This window comes from Ammospiza caudacuta, chromosome 3 (genome assembly GCF_027887145.1).
Source record: "Ammospiza caudacuta isolate bAmmCau1 chromosome 3, bAmmCau1.pri, whole genome shotgun sequence".
NCBI classification, from domain to species: Eukaryota; Metazoa; Chordata; class Aves; order Passeriformes; family Passerellidae; genus Ammospiza; species Ammospiza caudacuta.
Window position 1 is genome coordinate 72,907,887 of NC_080595.1, and position 21,432 is coordinate 72,929,318.

General features: G+C 38.9%; 1 protein-coding gene across 1 annotated transcript in view; it reads right to left on the reverse strand.

Annotated features, from left to right (window-relative positions):
- Window positions 1–1,289: 1,289 nt before the first annotated feature.
- Window positions 1,290–21,432, reverse strand: part of AFG1L (AFG1 like ATPase) — a 64,105-nt gene continuing 43,962 nt past the window's right edge. The window contains exons 11-13 of the mRNA XM_058801802.1: window positions 9,327–9,467; window positions 7,483–7,596; window positions 1,290–6,769 (exon numbers count right to left, since the gene is read on the reverse strand). Coding sequence (XP_058657785.1) covers window positions 6,638–6,769; window positions 7,483–7,596; window positions 9,327–9,467 — 387 coding nt within the window. The 3' untranslated portion in view covers window positions 1,290–6,637. The remainder of the gene's footprint in view (window positions 6,770–7,482; window positions 7,597–9,326; window positions 9,468–21,432) is intronic.

Sequence of the window (21,432 nt, forward strand, 5' to 3'; positions counted from 1 at the left end):
AGCAAGTTGGTTGCTTGACTTTCAGTATTACAATATCCCTCTTCAAAAAACGGGAAAATACAATGTTTGCAGTAAAAGGTGTAGAAATAGACCCAAAGTTCAACCTAAAAATTTTACAGCCTGGTTTCCAAGTCCGAACTGCTTGCCATCTGCCAGCAGGACCTGTGTGTGTGCCCCTGGCATCCATGGAGGAGTGCCATGCTCAGCAGCGCTGTCCCGCTCCCAGCACTCAGAGGTGCTCCTTTGGGACACCTGCACTGGGGAGCTGCAGTGATCCTCAGACCCTGCTGTCAGCCCTTCCGTGTGGGGGCTCTCTGCCAGCCTCCATGTTAGCCAGCTGCTTCCCCAGCAATTCTCTAAGCTGTGCAGAACCTGTAACAACTAACCACAGAACTAACTGGCTGACAGCACAAGCACATCTTGTACAGTAATTAATTAATCCCCTCAAATTATGAGGGGAAAAAAGCACTTTAATTGTGGTTTGCATACAGTTATTTTGTCTCACCCTCAAGTTGTTGGAGGAAAGAGACAAAGAGGTAGAAAAAAGGGTTCCAAACCCAAAAATTACAGCTGCTGGCAGCAGTAACTGAGGCAGACAAATCTAAACTACTTCTGGAGGAGGACCTTTCTGACAAGGCCTGGGTATTCCAACCCAAAAGCTGAACCATGTGTAGGGCAATGGCTACAGCTTGTGCAGCCAACCACATGGCCAGAAACTGGCAGTGCTGCCAATCCAGGTTTCCCCCCTGGATACAGAGATCTAAGAAAAGCCATCACACTAAGTCATGAAGACCAAAGGGCTGGAGCACCTCTCCTATGGAGACAGGCTGACAGAGGTGAGGTTGTTCAGCCTGGAGAAGGCTCCAGGGGGACCTTACAGCACCTTCCAGTACCTAAAGGACACTGCAAAGACCTGGAGAGGGACTTTTTACAAGGGGTGTGTAGTGACAGGACTGGCTTTAAACTGAAAGAGGAAGGGCTTAGAGTGGCTATCAGGAATAAATTCTTTACTGTGAGGGTGGTGAGGCACTGGAACAGGTTTCCCAGAGCAGCTGTGGATGCTCCATCCCTGGCAGTGTTCCGAGACAGGTTGGATAAGGCCTTGAGCAACCTGGTCTAGTGGGAGGTGTTCCTGCCCATGGCAGGGGAGGTTGGGATTAGATCATCGTGAAGGTCCATTCCAACTCCTTAATATTCTGTTATTCTAATTAACAGTGGGTCTGTCTATCCAGAACACATATCTAAAATTAGCATGAGTAAGTGACAAGTTTATAACATCTGGTTTTATTAATTTTTATTACAAGATAAATTCTTCTCAAATAGCAGATGGATTTGACAGTGTTCAGTTTGTAATATACTAGATTCAAAATGACATATTTAAAAAAATATTCTCTATACAAGGAAAATCCCAACAGAATTTACAAAGCCACTGTATTTCAAATGTATAGGATCTGAGGTTTTTATAAATCTTATAGGAAATTCGTTATTACAAGTAAAAGAAAAACTACACAAATGGTTTACAGTTTTAATCACAAAAATCATTTTTTTCTTTAAATAGATTCTTAAAATAGATGCATTAATTAAAACAAAATCACTACAAAGAGGCATGTGGTGTTTAGTGGATGACATTAATTCTGTAACCCAAACAAGGAGACTAATCCACTCTGAGTAGCTAAATTATTTTTTTGCACTATTTACATACTTTACTGAAGTATTTTCATCCCAGAGCCTCAGCAAGGATCTTAGAATATTAATGAGGGAAGCCTGGCAGCACGCCAGAGTTAGCAAGTGAGAAAGTAACATCATTCCCATTTTATCAACAGGGAAACTGAGGCACCGGGTGTATTCAGACCCAGGAAACTGCAGAAAGAAAAATCCTGAACCTTAATTCTGTTATCCATGTCATGATGGAGAGACTGTTCTTCCTCCTTGCTATGTGGCTGGTGACCCTGCTGGGCACTGTTTGAAACCTGCTCAGTTGCTTTTTTTCATGTTTAGATTGCTGCAAAATAGGTGACATCTATCCAGCTGTGTTGTCATCACAAACACCTTTACTAAAAGAAAAGCCATTAATGGTTTTCCTTTTCAGATCAAAACCCAGCACCAGCAAAAAGTGCCTCTTCACTCTCTCCAAAGCCTTTGGAAGACTGTCTTGTTCTACCCAAAATACTCCAATTGTTCCCTCAATCTGCACAGTAACAAATACTGAGAACCAGCAATTCTGAAAGACAGAATTGCGCTATTTATTATTTTGTTTAAAAAGCAGTTAAATTTTTGGGCATTGTGAACATTCTTTGGTCAATCAAGTATTTGGAAGAAGTTAGTTGGGAGATTCTCAGCCAGGATGTGACCTTTAAAAAACATGAAGTGTTTCACATGGTCCATAATCCCCAGGATTTTACTTCCTATGACAGCAAAATATTATACCACATCAATAAAGGTCACTTGAAACAACCTTTAAAAATAACTTGTCAAAAATGTTTACTGAACGTCTAAAGGAAATAAAAACTTGTTTCAGATCTGAGATGACATAATTTCACAAGGAAAACTTAAAAAGCCAGGACTTAAACTCTGGATAGAAGCATTCAGCACAAATCCAGCAATTTTTAAGGCGATTATGGAGCATGCATAATTTAGTCACAGGCATCTCCCTGTTTACATTTTGGGTAATACAACATCTTCACGTGGAATAAAGTCATGGACTGTTGCTGTCTCACAGCAGCAGGAGCAGGCCAGGCAGCAGGGGACAGGACAGCTGGGAGCACAGGTGGCCCAGCACCCTGGGGCACAACAAACCACTCTTGTCCATGGTGTCCAGTAGGATTCTGGCCAGCACCAGTTGCCTGGGAGGTGTCTGACCCCAGAAGCACACGCCCAACTCAGCACTGGAAAAAGGCTTTATACATGCTACAGCATCATCAAATAAGCAAATTGGGCCTCACTTTCTTCAGGGAGGTATATGGGCATAAATGTGCTGCTTCTGTGGTTACAGGGGCACCCTCTGCCCTGGGCACATCTGGGCTGGCTGAGAAACAAGTCCAATAAATTTTTCCTTGTGGACCTGACCCAAAAGTGGCAAACCTCCCTCTGCAGCACAATCACAAATACAGCACAGTGATTTAGGCAACTTTTCTTGTTTTCAGCCTTAAAACACTCTGGAATCTTCCCCATTTCTTTTCCTTGATTATTGCTAGTACCTACCAGGGACTCCCAACAGACAAATTCCTTGCTGGCCAAGGAAAGACTGCACTATGGTGTTATTTAGCAATAGGTCCCAAAAGTAGTGCTGGCTCTGGAAGCTTTTGGGGGACTTCCCTCCTGTGTTTTCACAGAGCTCACCTATATCCTTAGAGGCTTTCAGTGGTACATCAGTCCCACTGCAGTTAGGAGCTTTCAAAAACCTGGGGCATCTGAGTTTGGGGTGTGCATTCAGACTGCAGAAAAGCCTCAAATACCAATGGGCAAAGTAGCAGCAGTTTGAACACAAACAGGGATCCTGTGGGTAAAGGAGCTTTGTCATCACCCACACAGGCAGTGGAGAAACACCTCACTTCCCTGGCCTGAGGCAGTCTCTGTGGGAATGAAGAACCTGCCAGGACCTCCTCTCCCATGTGTCCCAGACATGTCTTGTGTTCTGCAAGATTGCACATTTCCCCTATACCACCTGACAGAGGAGGGCATACAGGCAAAACACAGTTTTAAAGCCAATGTAAATAAATATCCAGATGCAAAGTGCCTTAGGTTATCTACCAGCATCTCCCATTTTTCTACAACACGTTTTAGTTCAAGGCAGGAAGCATTTGAATGCTACTCAAAAAAAGTCAAGGCTGAAGCTTCAAGAGAGTTATCAGTCCCAGGCTGATAAGTATAGAGTGCCACATATAAATACAGAAACACACACATTTAAATTATATATATTAGTTTTATCTAGATTTATATGTACATGTATAAATTAAATATACATATGTATTTGTATATACAGACACACATGCATGTCAATAGTCCCTCGGCTGAGAAACCTAATCCAAATCTCTGAAAGCACACAACAATTATTTGGATAGTCTTAAGTATAAACAATGTATTCTGATTGGAGTTTTCATAAATATGCATTAAAATTCTCCATGGTAGACACCATTGTGGGAATAATAATAAAGTTCCATTAGTTGCAAACTATAAATATAGGCTTTAAAAATTATTTGAAGAGCAGGTATAGCCAGAATAAGTAACTTCCAGGACAAGCAGAAGGGACCAGAACAGAAAACTAGAATTGAAGATGTGGCTCCCTAACACAAGTAAGTGCACAGGACCTCTCCAGCCCTCTCTGCTGCCCAGAAGGCCCTTTAGGATGCTTTTTGTAATTGTGATGGGAGACAACTTGGTAACAGACAGAAAAAGGTCATGCTGCAAAATCCAAGAAAACCTCCTAAAGCTGGGGACAGTGTGTTATGTATCTCCTCCCTAGGACATGAGTGCAGTCTTTTCAGTCCATCTACATGCTTTTTTCTACTCAAAGTTTCTAAATATGCTCTTAAGATTACTTTATAAAAATACACAATAAGCCAATACACACAATATCATGTTTTGTTTCAGTTAGATTAAAATCAAGAATGACACCACTGCATCTTCAACTAAAATAGAGTTTACAACCAGAAACATGAGGATGGGTGATGTGTCTTGAGGTATCAGTTCCTATCCTATCTTTTCCATGAAACACTTTCCTATGGTAACATGATGAATTGCCTCAGTAGTAGTGAGTACTGCTCCTCCCAGACCAGGGCAGGTGTGTCAGCAGCAGTGGAAGGTTTGGTGTAGAAGAAGCACAAGGAAATTCAGGGTAGAGATGTCACTGGTGTAGAGGCAGCATATCCAGGCTTGCAAGAACCACAGCATTTAGGAACAATATGAACTTGCACTTATTGTTACAGCATACCCTGTCTTATCAAGGTCTCTTTTCTCATCCATTACTTAGATCTTAATCCTGTGCAGCTTCAAGTACCTTAAAGCTCCTCCTCAGGATTCTCTCTTGGTTAAAACCATTAGCTTTCAATGAGCCAGACTGAGCAACAGTCTGATTAAAAAAAAACAAAAACAAACTCCTGAAGCGTGAATGTCAACACATAGCTAGACTCAGAGAACAGAAAAAAACCCCAAACGAAAACACACTACAGAGGAGTTCCAGGATTCTAGCATGAACACTATCAGGAGTTTCTTAAAGAAGCATTTGATTTTTCTTTTGTGAAGCAGCATTATACACGACAGAAGCAGTGCATAATCATTCAAAGTGCCCACTTCATGTGACATCATAAAATGACTCTGCATAGCCCATTAACTTTGTCTGTAGACCAATTCTTCAGAAAAATTCTAATCCCATCAAACTTCCTGAACATCAAAGGTATATTTTAGAGAAACATTAAGGTTGGGAAAACACTCCATGATCATTGAGTCCAACTTCTGTCCAAACCTCACCCTATCAAATAAACCACAGCACTAAGTGCCATGTCCAGCAATTACTTAAACACTTCCAAGGATGGTGACTCCACCACCTCCCTGGGCAGCCTGTTCCAATACTAGACAACACTTTCAGTGAAGAAATTCTTCATCATGTCCAACCTGAATCTCCCCTGCAGCAGCTTGAGGCTCTGTCCTCTCATCCTGTCACTGATTGCCTGGGAGAAGAGTCCAACCCTCACCTCATTACACCCTCCTTTCAGGTGGCTGTAGAGAGCAGTAAGGCCTCCCTGCTGCTCCCCACAGGACTGATGCTCCAGAGCCTTCACCAGCTTCACTGCCCTTCTCTGGACTCACTCCAGCCCCTCAATGTCCTTTGTATAGTGAGGGGCCCAGCCTGGACACAGCGCTCAAGGTGAGGCCTCACCAGTGCTAAGTACAGGGGGACAATCCCTGCCCTGGTACTGCTGGCCACACTGCTGCTGATACAGGCTGAGATTCCATTGGCATTCTTGGCCACCTGGGCACAGCTGGTTCGTGTTCTGTTGACCAGCAACCCCAGGTCCTTTTCCCCTGGGCAACTTTCCAGCCCCTCTGCCCAGCCTGTGGTGCTCCCAGGGCTGTTGTGACCCAAGGGCAGGACCTGGCACTTGGCCTGTGTAGAACCTCATACAACTGGCCTCAGCCCATTGATCCAGCCTGTCCAGATCCTTCTGCAGAGCTTTCCTGCCCTCCTGCAGGTCAACACTCCCACCCAACCTGGCATCATCTGTGAACTTACTGAGGGTGCACTTTGATCCCCTTGTCCATACCATGCATAAAGATACTGAAGAGGGTTGGCCCCTATACTGAGCCCTGGGGAACACCTCTGGTGAGCAGCCACCAGCTGGAGGTAATTCCATTCACCACCACTGCATGGAGCCAGACATCCAGACAGGTTTGAAGAAGAATAAATGAAGGCAGAATTTCACATGTCCACACACTGGTGGTACAGACAAATAATTGAGACCTCATGTCTTAAACTCAAAAAACTATTGATGAAAGAAAACATGGTCCAGATGATAAAGTGCAATTATTATTCAAGTTGTGCTAAAAAGCTTTCCAGTGCTTTTCTGAAGTTTTTTCAATTTTTCTTCTTGGTGATTTCATGCTGTAGTTTTACTTCTTGGTGATTTCATTCAACTTTTAATTATGTTTTTTTGCTTCTGTCCCCATCATTCCAGTACTGTTCAGTTTGCATTTCTGTGAGCCGTGAGAGAGTACGCTGAAAGGCAAAGATTTCCTCTTCTCCTGTAAACACGGAGAGTCCTTTGGCAGAATCCTACACCAAAACAGCACCACACACCTATGAGACTCATGGCTGTACTGAAATGCTTCCTGCCTAACTCCTTAGGCTCAGTGCTTTACAGGCTTTGACAAAACAAGACAGCAGCATGGCACCAAAATATTAAAACTGATGTCCAAAAATTAAAGAAAAGCACCTCTTTCAGCTAGGAAATCCCCTGAAGGAATACAGCAAAAAGAATAATTTGGTTTTAAACCAACACAATAACAGGTTAACTGTCTATTTTTCCTTTTATTTGACTAATTGTACACCAATTAAAATATTTTAAAAGTCATTAGCAATAGCTGAGCTACAGGGAAAAACAGAATAAGCAACATGCAAAGCAGTAGTGTTTGTGAGGATTCATGAGGCTGTTCTGTGGTCTAGGAACAGGTAGAACAAACTATCTTTTATTTCTGTATTTTAAATGTTGGTGCTATACTTAAATAAGCATTTTCATATATGACTGAAATATATGGTTAGTATTCAAAATAACCCTAAAACTTAAACAAAATGGTTCTACATATAGTGATGTTTTCTTTGACTATGAATAAGTAGCACAACGTGTAATTATCAGAGTGACAGACACTGCAAAAAAAGCAGCATACCAATAGTTAAATGTTTCCTTATTGCCCCTCTTAAAATGCTGTGCAATTATGAGACCAAACCCAATTTTGTTACAAAAGGGAGACAATGTTAAAATCATGTACCTGGCTCAAGTCCAAATCATCCATCAACACTCTGTTCTCCTGCAGTTCAGCACTGTCCTGTTTCACCTGGAACAAGCTTTGGAGAGGAGCTGCTGCAGAACAGATAATGCGCACCTGAGAGGAGAGAGGCAACAACGGTGTCATCCCTTGGGCTTTACAGGAATGGGGTAAAACACACCATCTATGCACTGCAAACTTCACATTAAATTGGCAGTGGTTTTTCCCCAATGATTTTCCTTTCTCTTATTAGTGCTGCTGTTACAGATTTACCTGACTTAGATGAACTATTAACCTTCCAGGATCTTTTTCTCAATAACAACTGATGGAACTTTTACTCAGAGAACAGAAGAACTGTGCTAGCAAATACCCAGAATATCTGCTACACAGGCAATGAGTTCACCACAAACTTTACTTTCTAAAATAACAGCTGTACAGTAAGCAATGCTTACTTTTCATCCATAGTGAGACTCCTCTCAGTGGGTAGATACACTGCACTATTTAAAAGAATACTTAAATTCCAAATTTCCAATTTCCATATTTCCAATTCCAAAATTCTAAGTTTCAGAAGACTGAGTGAAGCCTTTCCTGCCTCCATCTGTGCTACTCCAGTAAGTTATTTGCTAGTAAAATGAATGATGCTGTTTTCATGTCTGCTGGGAAGAGATACAACATGCAGTGTGAGATGGGGGCTGCAATGAAGACAGACTGAAATAATACTGTAGAAGGAGACTCTTGTTGAGAGTATGCAGGTAAGATGTTTGTGCTGTGGACAGGCACCCACAGATATACTCAGGTATTTTTCCCAACTACTTTTGATGGGAGTTTAACCTTGTATTTTTCCTATGGAGGAAGTAATAGAAAGTGACTGCTTGCAATTCTTACTGACAGCCCAAACACAGAGCAGACCATCCCCCTTTTCTAACCCATTAGTTTAATATTAGCATATTGCCTTAGCAAATATCCACTTCCCAACCTAAAGAATAAAGAATCTGGCTAATTTCAATGACACTGATTTGAATCTGGCTGATTTGAATGAGACTATTCATGCACTGAGTTAGTTCAACACCTTGCTGAGCCTTTCTGATCAACGACCCATGCCAGAACATCCTTGATAAGAACCAACCTCAAGTGACACTTCCCAACTGCATAAATGTTTAAGTGTGTTCAAATATAATCACATACAAGATAGTGTTTCAAACCTTCCATCACTTTAAAAAAAATCACCTTAAACAGGAACTTCCCTTTGTTTTAGTTATGCTGATTTTGCTTCCATGATTGAAATCTCTGTAAATCCACATGAAGTGCTGCATTTATCATTATTATTCCATGATCAATTCTGCAATCTAATGTAAAGCGTGCAGTGACTGTTTCCTTTAAACCTTATGATGTAATTGTGCTATTAACTCCTCTTTCTTGATCAAAAAGGCACTGATTCCTGACCAACTACCCATACAGATTAAAATCTAAAAAACTCAGTTTCATTCCAGCACATTTGGCAGCACAATCTTTCATTATTAAAATAATGACATGGCTTCTGTTGTTTTCTTCGGTTAGGAAAGAACATCCCCATTCAAAAAAGGCAAATGAGCTCAGGCTTATATTTATGCTCATGCTTAATACTCACAGAAACAAAAAAAAATCTGTTTATTTGCCTTTATTGAGATAGGACCCTTTTTTTTTTTTTTTTTGTGAAGCTGGAATGATGTTTCTTTGCAGTGCTACTTCATTCTGCTTATGTTTTCCAAACCATTACTATAGAAAGCCTTATTTCAAACCAATAGTAAGAGTCAGTTTTAGGAGTCCCAATATTATTCCTCTGCATATAGGAAAGGCTTGGTTCTCACCTTATGCTCATAAAAGGTATCAATAAGAGTAATGAAACGACGAGCTTGTGTCCTTTTTGCTACTGAAAGGAGTGGTATGTCACGAACAAACACTGTGTCAAAATGCTTTGATATTTCCAAATAGTCGCTGGCTCCAAGAGGCTGAAACAAAACAAACCATAAGCAATGGAAACCCATGACAGAATGACACATAAACTCTATATCTTCACATACTACAGAAACAGAAGAGAGCCTTAAAGTCCTGGTCATAATCTTATTTTTATTCCTTTGTATCTTGCTTGAGGAATGCTCGATTGCCCTTATGGACATAGGTACCTGGGGGTGTTCATACTCCTGGCTTTACACGAACACTGAGAGTGAAAAATGTGGCTCTTCTGCACTCAGACAACATTATGATCTCTCTCTGACAACCTCAAAAAAATATAATCACTATAAACCATAATCCATAGAAGACATGTGATTTCAACCTAAAGCATAAATAATTTGAATAGCTCTTAGGATGCTTTCTAGATCTTTAAAGATTTTTAAATGCAAATGTATAGGCTAGTTACTAAATCCTAAGCAGACCTGCATTTAGTTCACCCAGGACTAACCCAGACTGAATAAGTATCTTATTTTTTAAGTACGGAAAACAAGAGGAAACAGACAGAAATACAATTTTGCAGCAGTTCCTTTGTTCATGGTTTCTCCTGTAATGATGAAATAAAAATCTTCAAGAAGAACTCATTAGTTTCTCTTTCTGTATCTAAACCATCAACAGAAAATATGCACAAATAGTAGTAGTTCATTCAAGTACATTCCTCTAAAATTACTTTTTCATTACATGGAAGGTATTTTTTTCTGCAAGATCTGTCCTATCAGTACCACAGGCAGTACTTTATAATGAGCTATTAAAATCTGTACTCCTGAACTTGTTCCAGTTTTACTTGTACAAATACTTCAGAATCTTGTCTGCAGCTACTGCAGAGAACAAGTTCAGCAGCATTTTGGATGGTCACAACTCCCTTCCCAGGTAATCACCTGCACTATGTGCTGTACCAAGTATAATACTGTTATAAAGCACTACAATACTGCTAATACCTTAAAACAAGTAAATATAAAATATTTGCTTTAACTGAAATTATGAGACTAATTTGTTGTAGGCCAAACATAACTTCTTAACTAGAACATTTCTGCAAGAAGTTACTTTAAGCAATTATCGATAGCTGCTCATGAACAGGACTTTGGGTTTTGTTTAGATATAGAATAAAAAAAACTTGTAGAAATGGTCTCTACACAAGCACAGCAGAGAGAAGCCCTGATGGCACTCCAAAAATTCTTCTGAAAATTAATGGGACTAAGCTATACTTCCAGGCAGGTTCTAAAGCCTGTCACTCTCCACCAGTTCTCCCACTTGCAGTCGCAGGAATCACCCTGCTTTCCCATTCCAAGCACTCAACTTCCCTGTAGCATCTATGGAAAAGAATTATTACAAAACTTTTCCATTCTTTTGAGCAGTGTTTAAGAGTAATATATGCTGTATTCTCCCCTTAGAATTATATTTAATGCTTATTTTCTCCCTCCATTTAAGTCCCCTAGTTACTACTACGGACTTGGTCATCGGAAACCAAAACCTCATCATCATAAGGGTCACCAGCAAAGCTTCATGCAACACCTCTGAAAAAACCAAAATCCTATCTGGATAAACCAGAGTAACTGAACTCAATATGTTCTGATGAAATAAAGCAGGAAAAGGTTCAAGAAAGCAGAAGGAACTGATGGATGGAAACAACACAGAGCAAACTCACTGGACACCTTGCCACCAGATACAAGTGATACATCTGATGGACACCCAGAGTATCAAGTGCAAAAGAAAAACAATGGAAGCACTAAAAGCAACACAAACAGGATTAAGATTAATTAATTAAGATTAGTGAGAAGCAAATAGTTTCGGTACTGGTAATTTGATTCCATACTTGGGACTGAAGCACTGTTAAACACAGAGGAGAGTAAGTATGCCTGTGTGATGAGTACCTGTGAGGGAGAACACCAGTGATCTCATTGTACATGAGAAAGGTAAGAATTTCTCATGTCTCCCCCTAGGTAAGAAATTAGAGAAATCACTGCTGTGCTGATTCATTCTTTTATCACATGAAGAGCCCAAGTAGTCTTCTGCCAAAACCCAAAACCCTGAGGAATTATTCTGTCCTCACCCAATGTGACACACTTTCTCAAACAAACCATACCAGTACACCCTCCCTATCTCAAAGTACCAGCTATTAAAAGGTGATTCCTAAAACAAATACATATATAACTAAAAATTGAAGTGTACAAACTTTTGCAAAATGGGCAAACTGAAGTGCCCAACTAATGAGCTATACAGCTAAGAACTTGGTGGGTATCTTGTTTGGAGGATATTCAAACAGGAGATTAAAAAACCTGGGTAGTCAGAGGGAAGAAATAGGTGGAAGACAAAAATAAGGCTAATGCATTTCAAATGGGAAGAATGGAAGATGTAATACTTATACTGCTTTTCATACAGACATAAAATCATGGTTCATAGAAGGTTACAATATGCATCTTTATCAGTCAAACAGGAATTCAATCTACTTCAGCAGTGCAAAAAGCAAGCAATTCAAGAATTCCTCTAATTAAGGGCATAAAAAGCAGAACATTTCAGCCTTTAACAAGAACTTCTGAAACATCTACAACACTAAGTGACAATATTCTGTGAATATTGGCAGAAATGTGCCTTTGGAGACTCCTAAATCTTACACTCAGAAAGATCTGACTCTAGCAGCCCGAGTACTTTACTAAAGTAAATTTGGTACCTCCCTGACAAGACTCAAGTCTAGTGAGACACAACTGAAATGCCAAATCAGCCATTCTGCTGTTACATATGGCTCAGCTGATACCAGCTGAAGTCCCTTACACAGAGGAGTTCTCAAAACTCCCTGCTTTTGGAGTTTAGAGACAGTCCTGGAGATGAAAGACAAAGCTTTTCATCTTGTTCCTAACATGACTTACTCTTGTCTTGGGAAGTCCTCTAATTTCCCTCTTACTCAGTGTAAAAAGAAGGAACCACCAGCAAGTTTGCAAATGCTCTGGTGACAGGTTAGAGCACTTTTATGTATCCCCCTGTCCTTGCTATAGGCCCAGTTTCCACGCTCCCTGTAATTGCTTCAAAGCTGGTCTAACCCACCAGCTAACTCAAAATGTTCCAAATGCAAAAGACCAGGGGCACCCTGACAGATTCTCAACTCACATTCTCACTGGCCTGGTGCCCCCCAAACCAGGCATGAGGCTGGCACAAGCACCCACGTACCCCCTCTGCCACACAGGAACAGACAGGGAAATGGGTTCAAGGCCAGATTGTGCCACTGCCAGAGCTCTGGCTGTGCAGTCCATATACAGAAGCCCCACCAAGGAGCAAATTCCTGCTGTTCCAGCAGCCCAGAGCCCTCCCCTACCTTCACAGCACTGCCTTACTGCCTTCAGGCCCTTCTTCCCTCACCTTGCAGCAAGCACTCTCTGGGTCCCAACTGGCAGCAACACCAGCTCAGACTAGGTTACAGGACTAGAAGCATGTGATTTTAGACACATAGCACTGTCCTCTGTATAACTTTCCAGGTCTGAAATTTATTTTGTGAATCTCAACCAATCACAGAAAGTATTTCATTTTAGTTAGTAGCATACATGAAGGTATTTCTTCCTCTGAAGTTGCTAATGAAGCCACAAATCCTCCTAATACTGATACATATATATGTAATCCTCTTACTAAAAGTTTAGCCTGATTAATCTCATCCTCTGAATAAAATTGTAAAAATAACTTCATTTGGTGTGTGTTTCTGTTACTGTCTGATCTCTTTTGTTTCATCAATTATTGATCAAAACTCAATAGCAGAACAATAAGACATTTATGTAATGACTGTCACTTACCATTTGTTACCAGTTCCTTCATATGCTATATTATTTTAAAAACTCAAAACACTAATAGGTAAGAATCTTTCTTATGGTATTATTGTTTTTGCATGGGTATATATTGTAAAATTGTTGTGAGTTTTTGTCATTAGCTCTGATGCCAAGAGTCAGTATTTTACAAGCATCATACTAATGCAAAACACATTAGCCCTAACATGGTCTACACTCCTGACAATGTGTTTACTCCACTTCAACCTGCTTGACTGAGTTCTCACCTTTATTTATTTTTGTTTCTCTGTCTACTTAATGCATTTTCAGCTATCATCATCTCAGTTCAAGTAGGATGTTTATTATTTGGAGCTCTCTGTGTGCTGTTTTGGAGTTAGTCGTCTCCTGTTTCTATTATAGAGTTCATTTAATTATAGTATAAAGCATCTTTTTTCTTTGTTGACTCATCAGTGGCCCAGTATATCACCTTTAAGAGATTGTCTGAAGAATACAGAATGTTTTACATATGATAGAAGAGGATATGTCATCTCAATATGTATTTTTTGTTGATGCTGCAAGATATTCCAGTACCAGTTCCAGCCAATCTTGATGATGCATGACTGACAGTAACTATAATTTTGTGCAGACACTCCTAACTCTCCAAAACTTCTCATTGACAACACTCAGTTTAAGACCAGATAATATTTACAACTTAATGATTAAGTATAAACAAACAAAAGCTCTGTTGTTTCCAAATGAACAACACACTATCATTAGTGAGGCTCATAAAACAGAGCACTGAGATAATGTGTTAAGATCATAATTCCAAGAAAGGAACAGAAAAACCCAAGGCATGATATATGATGCCACAGCATGCTAAATTTTAAATAAATATGGGAAGAGGTAGGGCATGGCTAACTTGGTTTAAAAATTTAAGCTACTGATTGCAGTTAAAATCACAGAACCATAGAACAGTCTGGGTTGCAAGATCCCTTAAACATCATCTAGTTCCAACCAGGACAGCAGGAATATAAGATCTGTAAACCCTGGAGTGAAAGCCATTTTCTGTACCAAGCACAGCCCCTTGCTATCTCAGGTTATCTCACCACAGAATCCTGCTAAGAAGCAATTTTCCTTGTTCTTACAACAAAAGTTTTATAGTCACAGTTTTCATAGTGGAAAGTTGTTTCAGATCCTTGCTTTTCTGCTTAAGAAGATGCTTGTAATTTCCCATTCTTTTATTTATTTATGTATTTTTTAAAACAATACACTCAAAGCTGGTTGAATACTGGAAGCATAGAAAAGGCATGTTTCTGCTGTAAAAGCTCTCACTGCTAAATTTCCAGTTCCAACTCCAAAGTATAGCATTATCAATGAAATGGGCTCCAAAAATAGTTAAGGCTTAAAAAAATTATAGGGCTATTTAAGTGTTTACACTTACTGTTAAGATTTCAAAACCATGATCAAAAAAACTTTGAAAAAGAGAGAGAAGTACATTCAAGACTTTAAGAAACAGAAAAATTAAATTAAAAAGGCAAACCCTTAAAACTCGAATGAGCTTCAAAAAGCTTGTATTACCTGGTCTACAAAGTATAGGATCTAAACCCTCAAGTTTTATGCAGCTTTCACTGAAAGGAGTGCTCTCTAAAAATTAAGCTCTGATACACATCAAATATAAAACAGAAAGGTGGTTTGACTAACAATGTAACTGTATTGCAATATTTCCAGCTGAAATAAGTTTCTTGAGTTTTTTTATAAAAATGCACGTGAATAAAATAAGCCAAATTTTTGGGGGATAGAGAGCCTGATTAAATCCTTAAAGCAAATGTAGCTAATAAAATACAGATAATAAATAATAAAATAAGCTCTCAATCTAGAGCTTAAGCTGCAAAAGCTAATCTCTTAGGAATAAAACTAAGATCACAAACTAAGGAAGACTATGATTCTAAGGTTATTGGAAATAGTGCCTATCTATGGTACATTTATTTACACCTATACCTGACAATCCTACAATCCTAAAGATGACACCAAATTATACTGTGGATACATTCAGCAGCTTTTAATGAAGATAAAACAGTTCCCTCAAAATTGCTCAGAATCATTAAACCCCAAATGCAGCTGAGTTATGTTGTCATGTAGGGCAGGTGCTCAGCTGACTCAAAAACAGACACTTGCATTTCTAATCACTTGATGCATTTGAAAATTGTGAGTTTTTTATTTTCTTTTCTTTTTTAAAAGGTTAGTTACATCTTTTCCTTTGAAGTGCAAGCTATTCAAGTTAAGGACTACATCTTCCTCCTGGTTTATACAATGTGCCTATTGCAATGGAACAACAACCTAATAGAAACTGTTCACCACTAATTTGTTGTGTTAATCTACATGAAAATTCTATTTTGCCGCTTTCAGAAACATTGAATAACTACTAGGAAAAAAATTCAGTCTGATAACCTTTTACAACGTAAATACTGATATTAAATTTATTTGCAGATTTTTAACGTATGTATGTTAGTCAATGGTTAGCATCATGTTAAGACGCTACATTCATTGGTACTGGGAGCGGGATGCAGGGATCTACTGGATTCCGTAGCGGCCAGCCTAGAGGACCCATGCAGCAAAGCAGCTGGGCTCGGGAGGAGCGGGCTGCAGGCCCGGGCGGCCGCAGCCGGCAATCCCGGCAGAGGGCAGCAGCTGCTGCGCCAAGCCGGGAGCACCGGGAGCAGCGAGAGCAGCTCGGCACCTCCCGATCCCGCAGCTCCACCGGGATTACACACCGCTGCCCGCTGCCTTATTTACAGCACATCTAACTGCCACTACTAACAATTTCTAAAGGAAAAATTTAAAAGGGAAGTGAAGATAGAGAGTGATTTTTTCTAAGGTGTAATGAACACTGTTCTTCATGAGTGAACACTAAAATGGGCAAGACTTACATTTGCACAATTGCGTATATACACACACACATATATATGTATGTATATATAGGGATTTTAAATTCAAGTTAATATATCCATTTTATTTTTAAAGGCATCTGGTGATCTTTCATTCACACATTTAACTCAATTAACTAATAATGTTTTGCAAGAATATAACACCACTGGTAGTGTTTCCCTCACTGTATAGATGGAGAAACTGGAAGAAATGAATTAAAGGCCCCCCAAAAAATGGGAGAAGTCAACATCAGCATTAAAATTTGGGAACTGTATGTCTCTATTCTGCCTGGTGGCTGTCCCAGCCTCCTGTGGTTATGTTTTATTTTGATGAAAATCAGACAGTGCTCCTCTCTGATTACACTGGAGAAGCACATTCACAGGGCTCCATTCTACTACTGGGTAACTACTTCATGCCCATGACGAAGACCAACACGTGCCACTCTGCCACACAAACCCTGGTGTGTCAGTCTGAAAATCTGTTTCTCCTTTGCTTTAAAGCAACCAAAATAGATCAGTATCCTCTCATCCAGTTTTTTGTTGGTTTTCCACATGTTCACATAGCTAGTAAAAAAAAAAAGGCAAAGTGTATGAATTTGATATTAACTAAGTTACCTAAAACTTGGGATTGTCCTCATCTGGGAAACCAGGATTTACAAATTGATGCACACAAGAGCTTAGCAACTCAACTGCATGTCATATCAGCACTGCATACAATATATATAATCTCTGTATTTTATTTTTATGAACATTAATGGACAAGAAGTAATTACCAGTATCTGATGCATTATTTTAGATAGAAGTAACTCTTTATACCTTGACATGAAAAAGTTTGATGCTAATATATGAAACAAGAATAAAATATTGTAATACCAGAAAGGTATCAAATCTTAATTCCCAAGGTCTCCAGGTATTAATTAATAAGAAGCTATTAATGAAAATTCTACTTAAGCTAGGAGATGTTAAAAATAGTATCAAGTTACCAACTGTTGATTTGCTATTTTCATCTATTAGCTAACATCTCATGAAATCGTGTGATATCAAAGTGCAAAATGTTTCATATTTCCCCTTAAAACATAATTTTGATTTTATTTTAAAGGAAACTGCAGTAAAAATAAAGGCTGTTCATATGAAATATTGTTTTACTAAAAATGTAAATTTCAAACACATCTCCTTAATCCTACACCAGCAAATGCAGATTTTTAGGTCTGGATATTTATCCCTTGGAATGCACTGTAACAAGTACCCAAGACCAGACTAGAAGACAGATTACAGCAAGGAAGTGAAAGCAGAGTCACTTGAGTGATAAGCTATTTTGCCAACAAAAAGCATCTATCGTTTCACCTGTTGAGTCTTGCAAAACTTACTCTTTTTTCTGGAACCCTTAAGGGTAATGGACAGCCAAAGGAATCAATTAACCAAGTTTTGAGTACAGTGTTGTCCACTCATGCTCAAATGATTACCAACACCCACATGAGCAGTGGTATACAACAGTTTCAGAAAACAATTTCAAAAAATACTCCTGCAACTCTAAGATAATGCTGTAACTTGTAAGTGCTTCCATGATGCAGACCAGAAATGTCAAATTTGGAAGAAAGGTTGCGTGGTATGAGGGAAATGCCCCTTACACTTCCTGTGAAACCCCCTCAAAGCCAAGGAAGTTATAAGCCTTGGATAAACTCAGTCTGAACTGACTGCACAGACTGACTGTAGACTAAGAAGCATTGCCCACTCCTAGAAGTATGAGGGGGATAAGAGCTGGTTATTCCCTCAAGGTGGACTGGGCACATTCCCCTGCTGGCTGCTGAACTTGTTCACTGCATGTGCAGGAGCAGTGAGAGCTGCCAACAGGCAGCAGGAACCCTGACTCCCTCACATCCCTACTTTCAGCAATTTAAAACCAGAAAAGATCATGGGGTACTTCAAGTTCCTGTATTTTAGAGATGGCTAAGCCTAAAAACTAATAATTAGCTCAAACACAAAAGCCTCCTCCTAAAATGACATCCAGTTTTGACCCAATACACAGTAGAAGGAGGCTGTGTCTACTCTTAGATGTAAAAAAAACCAAAATGAAACAAACTCTCTCTCTAAAAAAAGTAAACAACCCCAACCATTTCCTCAAAATACCAGTTCTGATAAACTGCACAAAGCATTCTTGTCTTCATTGCTCCTTCCCCATACACATAGTACTCTGTATTTACAGCAAGTTTGTATTAGCATTTATGTTATATTCAAAACTCCTGGAGGAAAAAACCTGGTACATCAGGCTTAGTATAAAAATGTGGTCATTACAAATGCTACAAACAAAAAACCTTCAGCAATATTTCTTTTTATAGGTTAGTTAACTATCTTAGGAACCCATTTAACAAATACTTTCTTAAGACTGCATAATGTCACTTTCCTAATAAGAACAGCATCTTCAAAACTCAACACTTGCTATAAAGTCAGGGAGACTGGAGAATTAAATCTTATTTCCATTCTTTAGTCATCCATTGTATGCATCCAGAATCAGCTTCTCCATTACCCTTCCTGGACTAAAATCTCACCAACAGCCTGCAGTTCCACCCATCATCATAAGCATTTTACTTGTTTGTTTTTAATACTGACACATAGAGCATTCTTCTAGTGACATGGAATTTCTCTTGCACTTTAACATTTATAAAAATAAAAAGCTAGTCAGAGATCTCAGCCTAGTTTTACAGGACTCCAATGATACAAAATGTATTTGCAGGCTCTTTTTAACATATATTAACTATTTAGAGACTGAAAATTATTTCACTATCCTTTAATAAAATTAATATTTCACTCTACTTCACCTAGAACACTTACTCTTTGCCAAACCTTTTCCTTTTTCCACATCATTATTAAAAGTTCATCCAGCTAAGAATAAGCCAGTACCATTCAGATAATATAAAACATCAAAACTCCAATTTTACTTAAATCTTTTATCTGACTAGACATATTTGCCCATGACCTTTATTTTATAATTTTCCTGCACTTCATAACTAGTTGCCATTCATTCTGTATTATTTGATTCTGTCTCAACAGTGACACAGGAGATACTTTTACTATCTTCCTCCTCAGAGTCCTTCTTGGGTTTGTGTTGCTCTTTTTTGTTGTTACTGTTGTTTACACTTCACTTTCCAGTTAGTCACACTTCCCTTCTGCTTTTGAAAATTACTCTTCCTGAACACTCAAATATGCAACTTCACTGTTTGGAATATCTCTCGGTTTCATTAAACATTAGAAAATTAAGATTATTCCTACACAACACAAATTTCTAGATTAATTCATCACTGTAAGCACCAGCCAAATGACCTTGTACTGGATGTAGCACATTTTAGGCTAGAAAATTATCATTTGCTGCTTTCTGGCTAATTACATTTCACCTTTTCCTGTGTTTCATCTATAGTGTAACATACAATGGTGTATTTTCTTTATATGCTTCTTATAGCTCAAGGAGCAATCCACCTCATGTTCCATATGCAAGAGATCCCTACAAGTTCCAGGTTTGGTAATTAGCAGACTGATATGTACTCAAGAACCTTGTATTAATTAACTTTAAGGCAGGCACCAGTACCTTCAATGTTGCACACTGTTCTCCACCTCTGTCAGCCACTCTGTCTTTAAGCAGGCTGTAAGCACCCATTTGTATTATTATTTTATGAATTGTCCCACAAGGTTTCAATAATAGCAATTATCTCTCATTTTCCCCCATTAATGAGAATTTCCCATTTATCATGCTTGTCACCACATCTTAAAACTGTTACAAAACCAACTGCAAATCTTGTTTTCAATTCTGGTACAAGTTTAATGAGCTCCTACAACACCAACTTTAGATTTCATTTATCTACCTGCAGGTTTTGCTTAAGCTGTCAATTAAGCTTCACCCTGGCTTCAACAGGCTCCAGCAAGAAAGATTTCCTGCCCCATGTCCCTTTGTACAATCTGCTTTCTCATGGGATTTTGTCCCCATGTCCTGCAATAAGAAATCTGCAGATCTGCTCCATGCAAATCCAAAAAATTCCCTTCCAGTATTTTCTTTTTTCAATCTTGCTTTTCATTACATCTTTTTCACTTTCTACTTTCCTTCTTTTAATAGCAGCACTTATGATGCCTGTCAACTTGTCTACCATTTGGCTTCACAAGAAGTAGCAAATATCTTGTTGCTATGTCCCTTAAAGATTTCTGCTTTATCCCTCCACAAATCACTCCTATTAGCAATCTTACTGGAATATATATATAAAAAACTTTATACTTCCTGTCATGTTGAATGTCTCCTAATTTGGGGTAATTTTTTGCTATAAACCACCAGTGCACTCTTTTGGATCTTCCCTGTGTCTTCTGTGACATGAGTGGGAGCAATTTCCCTCTCTGACTGTTTAAAAAAGATACTGCATGTTTTAAGTTTTTCCATCAAAATTTAAAAGAATTCATGAAAAAAAAAAAGAAGAGGGTTTCAAGGGTTGACAGCTGCATTTTTCCTTTTTTGAAGTTTTCTTTTTAGCAGATTTTAATGGCAGCAGGTCAGGCAAACAGAGCAATGGGGCAGGCAAGGTCTTAAACGCAGCATATACTGAGTGAAATTTTCTACCATTGCTATAAGTCATTGCAAAAGTTTACAGTAATGGAAAAAAAAAATCACAGTGGAGGCAACTCTGACCATTCATCTAAATTTAATAGACAATTCTGAAGTTCAATGACAATATTTTTTTGCCTATGAAGGCAGCACACTCATACCCCTTACCAACATATTGATGTAATATTTATGAAGATGCATCAGTGATCTGAAGAGAAAAATCAGTGATAACTGAGGAAGTTGTCAAAAGAAAACCATTTACTATCAGCCATGTTGCTTTAGTTTTAAGTATGTGATTTTGCCATAAGAGACTACCATAACACATCTGCAGAAGGCATCTGATTTGAGACAGCAAGATTTCCTAAGTCCTGGGCAATCCATGTAAGAATGATCTGAACCTCAAATAATTCTTGAACAGGATGAGAACCTTCAGACCACTGACATGTGAGCTAATCAAAGCACTTCTACCTAGAAGCAACTTATTATCCCATTTAAGTACATAAGGCATTTCCTGGACTAAAAATTGTACTAGTATTCACTGACAGCATAGCTTCCCCATGCTTTAAGGGGCACAAAGCAGAAAAAGTCTCAAAACCTTAAGTGAAAAGCAAGCTATTCTACTCATGACACACTTCCACTCTTACAAATGGCTTACTTGTTTTGTCTGAAACAAAAAACCAACTCCAGGTCTAAAACCTGCGGTCTGAAACGCAAC